Genomic DNA, 10,553 nt, shown 5'->3' with positions numbered 1-10,553 from the left:
AAATCCAAGTAGACCTTATAAATGTTATAGAAAACTTAATGGGGAAAATACATGAAGAATTTGTCAAGGAAATACTCACTGATACTCCGATAAATAGGGTAGAGAATGTTAACATCCCCAATATAGAACAAGTTCAATCCCCCCCAAAACACCCCTACTAATCACCAACCAGACTGAGGTGGATCAAGACGATACAATCACAGACTATACCACTCTAGAGGAATACCCTGTTGTGGAAGGGTTGAATGCAAATGAGGAAAGAGATTTCATTATCAATGAACTGGTCAATATGCAGGAAACGAAAAATAACATAATATTAGACAATAGCTCTACTAATCCATAAAACAGAGGTATCCTCTAGATGGGAGGTGAGAAATTAACTCCTGATTGTGGTAAATCCATGAGCAACAAAAGAGGTAAGAAGTAGTTTTTAGACAAAAGGAAGATGGACAGGGATGCGGAGGGGCAGGCCAAAATTACAACACTATTGGGGCAAGTAAAATCTCCCCATCCCCTCGAAGAGGTATAAACATACTTACATGGAATGTTAGGGGTTTGGGAGCCCCTAACAAATAGAGACTGATTAAGCAAAGCATTCTGAAATCTGCTATGATTATAGTTGTGATACAAGAAACAAAACTAGGCAAGACCGGTATAAATAATTTTAGCAAAAAAATCACCCAATGGTAAATGGAACCTGTGGAGTCTACAACGGCATCGAGGGGACTAGGTATAATGTGGAGAAAAAATGCAGTTGCATTCACATGTCAAACCAAGATGCAAAATTGGATGGTTCATAGAGTTGGAGCCCTTAGTCTAAATCTTGAGTTTATAATTATTAATGTTTATGGCCAAATCCCAATAGACAAAAAGAGATTAGTGTGGCAGGAAATAAAACACTACTTAAATATTCAGGATGAAAAACACATCATCATAGGTGGTGACTTCAACACCATCTTATACTCATCTGATAAAAGCGATGGTATAAAAACCATTAAACAATCACAAAGAGACTTCCTAAACTGGATAAATAACAATAACTTACTTGAAATCAGAACAGAGACAGGTTTTCACACATGAAATAATAGAAGAAAAGATTTCTCCAACATTGCAAAAACACTTGATAGATTCTTTTTTAAAGGAGATCTAATCGATCTCCAAACAGAACTAAAAACTACAATATTACCTTGGTCAGGCTCTAATCATTACCCGGTATGCTTAGAACTTGTTGGGGAAACAAATCAAACTAGGTGTCCCTTCAAGTTTGAAAGAATGTGGTTTACACATGAATAATTCCTCCCCAACATACAAAAATGGTGGAAGGATAGTATCTTTGTAGGATCAAAAATGTACTGTTTGGTCTCTAAGATGAAAGAGATCAAGCACAAGCTATTAGATTGGAACAAAGAAAAATTTAAAAACATCTTTGAGGAAAAGTCAAGAATTGAGAATGAGATGGAGACAATAAACACTGATATGATGCAAAATGGGATGACCTCTGAAACATATGAGGCTAAGAAAATGCTTTTATGTGAATATGAAGGCATTCTAGGCAGAGAGGAGATATACTGGAAACAGAAATCTTGAGAGACATGGTTAGAAGATGGTGATAGAAACACCAATTTTTTTCACAATAGTGTCAAAATTAAAAGGGCAGCAAACAAAATTACCCAAATCACCAATGACAGTGATCAAACCATAACGGATCAAGATCTGATCGTAAAAGATGCAATTAAGTATTTTGAAAATATCCTTAAGAACTGGGAACACTCAGACCTCCCTAACAATAGAATCTTATCAAATAACATACCCAAACTGATAATAGAGGATGATAATAAAATGTTAAACTCTAAAATCACTCAGGAACAAGTTAAAACGGCTTTGGCACAATTTCAGGGAGACAAAATACCTGGACCAGATGGCTTTCCTGCAACCTTTTTTTAGGAATGCTGACACATCTTAGGGGACAAGGTTACTAATGCCTTGGAATCTGCCTATAATGCAGGGAGATTCCTAAAAGAGATTAATAACACCTTTTTGACCTTAATTCCAAAGAAGGAGAACCCCTTAAAATGGGATGAGGTCAGACCCATTTCTCTATGTAACATGACTTATAGACTACTAGCTGAAGTGATGGCTAATAGACTAAAAAAATTACTTCCTGCCATAATATTAGAAGAACAAATAGGCTTTGTACCCAATAGATCAATTTTAAATAGAATTATTATTGTCCAGGAAGCCATCCACTCATGTCAGCTCCAAGGACAGCCTAATATGCTACTAAAACTAGACATCAAAAAGGCTTATGACAAAGTGGATTGGTACTTCCTCTGCAGCTGCATGAAGGCCTTTGGTTTTAACAAACAATGGATCAATTGGGTTTACTTCTTCATATCACACCCTAGGTTCTCTATCTTACTAAATAGAAAACTAGAAGGATTATTTGAAGTTTCCAGAGGACTCAGACAGGGGGACCCTTTATCCGCATTCTTATTTATAATTATATCTGAAGCCTTAGGTAGAAGCCTGGATACATCACAGAGGTCCAACAGACTAACAAGAATTTAGATCACTGGTGGGGTAGAACCATGCACCCATCAACAGTTTGTTGATGACACAATAATTCTTGGGAAAGGATAGTTAAAGGAAGCTAAGGAAATTAAGAACATATTACAGTCTTATGGGCTAGCCTCCGGAGAGATGGTAAACAAAGAGAAATAAAAAATATTCTTCTTTAAAACATAAGTATGAGAGGAATACAGGATAGATTTGTATCTAGGGTACAAAATAGGGCATCTACCATTCACGTATTTAGGGATGCCTCTATACAAAGGTATTAGAACCAATAAACTTTGGGATCCTCTGATTGAAAAAGTGAGGAAGAAGCTGTCATCCTAGAAAGCCTTATGGTTGATAGGCGCGGGAAGATTAACCCTCATAAAAATAGTATTAGAAGAAATTCCTATCTATCTTCTATCCTATATACCACTTCCAAAAGGGGCCTATAAAAAACTATCTCAAATAATGAGAGACTTCTATTGGAATGGTGCAGAGGATAAAAACAAAATGAAACTAATATCATGGGATAAGATATGTCGAGAAAAGAGTGATGGAGGCACAGGAATAAGAAAATTGCTATGGAAAAATAAGGCTTTATGGGCAAACTTGGCATGGAGAATGTACACATCCTTAGAAGCAAAATGGGCCAGAATACTTAGGAGTAAATACATAACACAAAATCAGAGAGAGACAGTATTTAGGGAAACAAACTCACCCAAGGGATCTATAATCTGGAACTTTATAAGAGAAGGTCGATTGCTCATAGTGAACCACCTATCCTGGGATATTCACGATGGTAGAACCACCTTGTTCTGGGAGGATTCTTGGGGGGTTACCCATCAGTAGATAGTCTAATCAACACAACTGGCATTAAAAACCAAATGAAATCTTTTTGGGGGAACCATGTAAGGGATTATGCGACATTGGCACCAGAATTGACAATGGGATGGAAATGGAAAAACATGCTCCCATTCTTAGTGGACAACAAAGACCAAGAATTGCTGCAAATTCTTGAGGGCAGAATAATAACACTCAGACCTAGGCCAGATGAGCTTATATGGTCAAAGTCAAAGGATGGACAATACAATTGCAAAGATGGTTTCAGAACCATATATGATGAGGCAAACAATATCAAAGACTATACCCCTAAGATAATTTGTTGGCACAAATTTGATCTCCCAAAAGCTGGGTTCTTTGCCTGGGCAAAATTTTAGGGGAAGGTCCTAACTGCGGAGCAATTTAAACTTAGAGGTTTCAAAGGACCCTCAATTTGTTTCTTATGCAAGAAAGATGAGGAAACAAATGACCACATATTGACAACCTATAACTACACATAGAAATGTTGGTATTGGCTAATGGCACAATTAGGCTGGTCAGGGGCCATCATCCGTTACCTAAAGGATTGGCTCAGAAATTGGCCAATCATCAAAAGGAAGACCATCTTCCACAATCTATAGATATGCAGTCCAACAATAGTAATCTGGGAGGTTTGGAAGGAGAGGAACAAGAGAATCTTTCAGGAGACAGAAATGAAGGTAGAAAACTTGATAGCAAAATTAGAAGCCTTCATCACAAAAACCTCCAATAATAGGAATATGACCATTCCACAACATGATAAGACATTTACAGATTGGGATAACTATATCAAAAAAATAGTGGAAGGAGATCAAAATCCCTCGTTTCTTTGGGAAGGGGAATAAATATAAGACCGAGGGTAGAAAAGAATGCAAATGGGTGCCCCCAAAGACTGGATGATGCAAATTCAATTTTGATGGAGCATCTAGAGGAAATCCAAGGAAGGCAAGGGCAAGATGTATAATCCACTCACATGAAGGGATATGTATTGGATCGAGATCCCGATATCTAGGGCATTGCACTAACAATAAGGCAGAACTATTGAGCCTAATAGAAGGTTTTAACCTATGCAAACAATTAAAAATATCCAAATTCAAAATAGAAGGGGACTCGACCATTATTGTTAATACAATAGGACTAGGACAATGCCGAATTGGGAGCTCAAAAGTTTATTGGATAGAGCCCTCTCTCTAATGGGAAGCTTCTTAGATTACATGATCAATCATATCTAGTATAGGGAAGCTAACACATTGGCAGATAAGCTAGCCAATTTAGGGACAGATCATTAACACACAGGCAATCAGATCTTGATACTCATATGCAGGAAGAGATTTAGACATAATCCTAGAAATAGCATATTCACAGCACATTCACATATATATTGGAAGGTATACATATGTACATGCACAGATATATATATATATATATATATATATATATATATATATATATATATATATATATATATATATATATATATATATATATATATATATATATATATATATCTAGTTGTATTTATATAATTATATGTGTACACATGCATATATATGGTAGCAGAGACATATATAGATGCACATATACATATATAACTATATATACAGGTATATACGGATATCTAAGAGATTACTCCCTTCTATAGATGCAAATGAATATAAACAAAGTATGGTGGCAGGCATATAGGGTTGTATACATACAAGTATATGAAAAAATGACATACAATACATATACAAAAAGATACATATTTCATACTTACACAGAGATATACATAAAAACCTATATATATATAGACATATATATACACAGAGGCTGAAAAATACAAACATACATATAGACATATATGCAGACCTATATATAGACAGATCTATATAATATATAGATATACATGGACATAATCATACGACAAGACTTTATCATTTAGACATGGATTGAACCCTTAGCAAGCTGGAGACACTAGTATATAAGCCAAACATAGAATAAATGATAGAGCAATCAACAATCTCACAATCGATACGAAATGACAGAATAGGGATGGAACTTTCACAGATGTGACAGAAACACATATGCTCATCTGGACACATACAATGGGATTAAATATTCAAAACTATATTTACATACACATATATGCATATATATACAGATATACAAGTATGGATATAGATATATATGCATATAAGCATATATGTATACAAAAATCTACATATATACACATATACATGCAAGTATACAGAGATGTTTATAAATATAAATGCATAAAGACATATACATAAATGCACACATGTACATGGACAATAAATTAATAGATAAAATATATACCTACACAAAGATATAGATATATATGCCCACACACACGCACACACATGCACACACACACACACACACACACACATATAGACATATATAGATATGTATCAATGTAGTTATAAAAATGATTAAACATCATAAGCTAGAAACCATCATGAAGCAACTACTCGATTGCTTGAGTAATCATGCATTGATAAGGCTAGGGAGTAAGGCAAACCAACAATCATGAAAAAAGTAATCATCACTCCCGCAGTCATTACAATAGGGAATTTTGGGAAGGGAAATATGTCAGAGTTATCAGCAAGCAATCATATTACATATTGAAAGGCAGATAGGAAAACATCATGAGACTAGCCTGGCACAACCAGGGTCACAATTTGTGTTACCGACAATACCAGTTGCCATAACCAGTATATCTTCGCATAGGCATTCACCACTTAGCTCTACCTAAAAATGGATTTTGGTATTTGTCTCTGCCCTGAGAAGCATGAAATATCCTTCATCGGAGAGATCTCTAACAAATGATGGTTAGTTATCCTAAAATCGGAAGATGATTTGGTCATACATGAGACCAAAAGGATTCTGGGTGATGAGATTATACTCTCAGAACACAGAAAATGAGTTAATAATAGCATCCCAGCAGGGTTTGCAATAATACTACTCACACTAGGAGAAGAAAAAATAGTCACAGTCACATTATGCAGGTTAATTTTCAAAGAAGAATACTTGGGCAACCTGGAAATGGTGATAAAATGTGTGGATGATAATCTTCAAATACCTTGCCTGGAAGATTACTCCAAAGTTGCAAAAGCTATAGATAAGGATGAGGTGCTCAATGTAGAGTTCAAAAGGCCTATTCTAAGTAGCAAGGATCAGAAAATATGTTGTCAAAGACAAACAGATATTGTAAGAAGCATTGCATTCCTTAAGCAATGGCTTGGAGTGGTAAAAGAACCAAAAGGGGAATGGTGGGTGAGTTATATGGTAGAAGAGGGATGGACCCCGTTCCAGGCTGATAATCCCACCGAATCACAGACCTCTGGCATGGAAGTCGGAGATGACAAGGAGGAAGATTAAGCTTCAATTACATAGTTTTGTTTTCTATTACTACTATAACTAATCTTAGACATAGACATATAGGATCTGCAATTAGAACATGGTACATAGTGAACTGTTGATTTCCTTTCATATAGCATACATAGAGAAGGGTAAGATACCCTCTAGATGAAAATTTCAAAACATATAGTTATACTAATTAAGTGAAGTTTAGAATGAGGATGTTTTATGAAGCAGGCATAAACTAAAATACAGTAATAGGGAGTACTTTAGAAGTTTTGGCATATTGGTTTACTTCAACATTTATACTTAAACATATATAAATCTCGAATATCACGATAAGAGTCTAAAGTACAAGCTAGATAGGTTGTGTTAGTATCAATCCTTTGCTGAACAGTGTTTGCACTTCTAATATTATTGTAGATTGGGTAATCTTTCATAGTATAGCCAACAATTTTTGATGTTGACTTAATATGAAAGAAATGTAGTCTATAATGACAATAGCGGTTAGTATACAGAAATAATATTGGCTCTTATTCTTCTCTTTGGCACTAACAGTTAACAAAGTGGCTTTGCAGAAGAATGTTTTGAAAATGTGTTTTGCAAGATAAGCAAAAGATGACAAATATGGCAATAGTGAACTTGGAAAGTTTGGCAGAAATACACTATCCCATGTAAATCATAGATGCTACCTATGAAGGGCTTTTTGATAAGCCAGAATGCAGAACCTGTAAAAGTTTATATGTAAATTAAATGTTATTAGTCTGACTGGACCTATGGTCCCGGGCAAGGCCAGAGGTTTTCTTCTCTCCGCTCTTTCCTAGCGGCGCCCACACTGAGTGGAGATTGTAATACTTTTTATTAATAAAATATGGTTTAGGCCTTTTTACCAAAAAAAAAAAAGGAAAGAAAGGTTGAAGACAATTAAAAAAATGATAATTGCAATCCTAATTCAACATCACTACTATACCTCTTCAAGAAAAAAAATTTAAAAAAAAATATTAATGTTGAATTAACATCTACGTTAATTCACTAAGATTATATTCTTAATAACAAAACACTTCAATTGACACAACCTTAACTTTTAATGGATGAATTTGTTTTTGCTAAAAATAAACAGGTTTTGCAGCCAACCAAACAGACACCAACAGCAAAACAGGGGAACACCCCAGACCAACAGTAATCGATGAATTTGTTACACTTCTTTATATACAAATTAAAGTAAAAACAAAATATTAATATAAAAAATTATATATTTATAACATTTTTTAATTTTATTCTCTAAATTTTATTTAACCTTAATTTTCTTTTATAAATTAACAAGTCTACAAACAACATATGCAATTCACAAACTTATTATACCTTAACCCTTTTCAACATTAAAGAAGGATTTATATACTTCTAATAACTAAACAGTTAAATATACAAACATTTTTTTTAAAATTACATGAAACTATAAACTAGTTTCACAAATACTTTGACAAATTTCTAAAAACAATTACTACGACATAATCATTTATTTTGAAATTAAATAAACAGTCATTATCAAACCAAATAAAGTAAAGTAAAAAGAAAACTACTCCCACATTAACTTAAACTATCTTCTTTTTCTTCTAATTTATTTTGATTTTGAACACGTTTGCCAAAGTTGTCTTTTTCGGAAAGGAGAGATAGAGCTGTGTGGTACAAATGAATTTGAATAGCAAATGTGTCTGGAATGAATCTGAATAGCAAATGTGTCTGGAATGAATCTGAATAGCAGATGTGGATTGGGAGGATATCCGACAAAATCGGAACTTTGAATACTAAATGGGTGGGCTACTTTTATGCATTCGACTCCCAACTATAAAGGATCAAGACACCACCATTATTTAGAGCACCGAGCTATAGAAATAGATAATCTCAGCCTCTTGCTCTCACAATTTTCCACTTTAGTTTTTTTCAAAGCAGGAATTTAATGGCGGACGAAGGTAACCAGACTGTGAAACGAGTGTGTGTGACTGGAGCAGCAGGATATATCGGATCATGGCTAATCAAAAATCTTCTGGAGAGGGGCTACACTGTCAACGCCACCCTTAGAAACCCAGGTACTTTGTTTTTAGCCACAGAATATAAAATATAAATAATATTTTTAAGAGTTAATCTATTAAATCGTTCCTGGTATATATGGGTTGATGATATGCAGGAGACGAGAAAAAATCTGGGCCTTTGTTGGAGCTGGCGGGGGCAGAGGAAAGGCTTAAACTTTTTAAAGCTGATCTATGTTTAGAGGGCAGCTTTGATTCTGCTGTGGAGGGTTGTCATGGAGTTTTTCATGTGGCAGGTCCCATGGATTTTTCAAAATCTAATCTGGTATGCAGATGAAATGACTCTTCACCTCTTTATTCATGATAACATTTGAATCTGTTTCTAATCATTTCGAAAAGATTTAAAACTTTTTCTAACGTTTTCTGAAATGAATGTTGTTTTAAAGGACGATTTTGTTGTACCAGCTGTAAATGGCGTACACAATGTTATGAGAGCCTGTGTAAGAGCTAAATCTGTTAGACGTGTGATTTTCACTTCATCTGTTACAGCGGCTGCTCCAATGAACGACAAGGGGGAATTTAGCCAGACATGCCTTGACGAGAGGTGTTGGAGCCCCTTAAATTTCCTTAAATCTCAGACCACTAAGTTATCTTTGTATATGATAGCTAAGACATTAGCAGAGCAAGAGGCCCTTAAATATGGGCTTAATAATAACATTGAGGTGGTGAGCATTCTACCAGGTGTGGTCATTGGGCCATGGCTTACGACTATGAGTGCTTTAACATCTGCTCAAACAATATTATCTCTCATCGGAGGTACAAATATTCGTGTGTTTAATTGTAGTTTTTGTTTGATATTTTCATGAGTCTGTATTGTTCTAATATGACCTGATTTAACAGGAAATGATGAATATTATGAAATGCTCAAGTTTATGGAATCTGTGCTGGGATCTGTACCAATTGTTCATATTGATGATACTTGCAATGCCCACATATTCCTCATGGAATGCACCAATGCTCAAAACCGCTATGTTTGTGCATCTGATTCTTTGAGTCTCAAGTCCCTCAAAGATTTCACTGCTAAACATTTTGTACAACTCAAGAATTCTCTCAAGTAAGCAAACAATGCTCGTTTGAATCTTGTAGGTTATCTAACTGGTCTAAAGAGCCTTCAATTGCAAGGATCTTTGAACATTTCAATTCTATTTTGTACAGGTTGGATGAAGATGATGGAGATGAGAGATACCTGGCTGCTTCGTCAAAGAAACTGTTGGATATGGGTTTCTGTTACAAGTATCAGCTACCTGAAGCTTTTAAGGAGACCATGGAATGTCTCATAAAGAATGGACTCCTGAAGTATTGAATAAGTTGAATATTTAGAATAGAAAGAAAATAAAAGAGCAGCGAATAAAAATGCAAATATTTTTATTTTGCCAGCAAATAAATTACCTGCTGATTTCTTGTTGCTGTATAGTAGTAGACTTCATATAATTAATGGTCAATAAAATTTTCTATTAAGAAAATGAGGGAACTTTTTATATGTTGAATGTTCCTTGGGCTGAAACATTCAATACATAAATATTATATCTAACATTGATGCTCTTTTAGATGCATTCTATAAATAAATTAAAATAGTTTTTTACACCTAAATATAGTGCAGATATGAGTATTGATTTGTTTAATCTAGTGCAGCATCAATAAGTTCTGTATACATGATGATTTGATTAACAGTTCAGCTATTGTATAATGAGT

General features: G+C 34.6%; 1 protein-coding gene across 1 annotated transcript; it reads left to right on the top strand.

The window, feature by feature from the left end:
- The first annotated feature begins 8,527 nt into the window (after positions 1 to 8,527).
- LOC131072067 (putative anthocyanidin reductase) lies at positions 8,528 to 10,324 on the top strand. The gene is made up of 5 exons (XM_058008092.2): positions 8,528 to 8,861; positions 8,960 to 9,126; positions 9,248 to 9,617; positions 9,702 to 9,915; positions 10,017 to 10,324. The coding sequence occupies exons 1-5, from the start codon at positions 8,732 to 8,734 to the stop codon at positions 10,162 to 10,164; spliced, it is 1,029 nt and encodes a 342-aa protein (XP_057864075.2). The 5' UTR covers positions 8,528 to 8,731; the 3' UTR covers positions 10,165 to 10,324.
- Positions 10,325 to 10,553: the final 229 nt, after the last annotated feature.

This window comes from Cryptomeria japonica, chromosome 3, assembly GCF_030272615.1.
Source record: "Cryptomeria japonica chromosome 3, Sugi_1.0, whole genome shotgun sequence".
In the NCBI taxonomy this organism is placed as follows: Eukaryota; Viridiplantae; Streptophyta; class Pinopsida; order Cupressales; family Cupressaceae; genus Cryptomeria; species Cryptomeria japonica.
The sequence above is the reverse complement of the archived record's forward strand: the minus strand, read 5'-3'. Positions and strand labels throughout refer to the sequence as shown.

Bases quoted from the DNA above. Each gene is read 5' to 3' on its own strand.
- LOC131072067 (XM_058008092.2), top strand. From the start codon at position 8,732: ATGGCGGACGAAGGTAACCAGACTGTGAAACGAGTGTGTGTGACTGGA. The intron at 8,862-8,959 runs GTACTTTGTTTT...GATGATATGCAG, and splicing joins CGCCACCCTTAGAAACCCAG to GAGACGAGAAAAAATCTGGG. The intron at 9,916-10,016 runs GTAAGCAAACAA...TATTTTGTACAG, and splicing joins CAACTCAAGAATTCTCTCAA to GTTGGATGAAGATGATGGAG.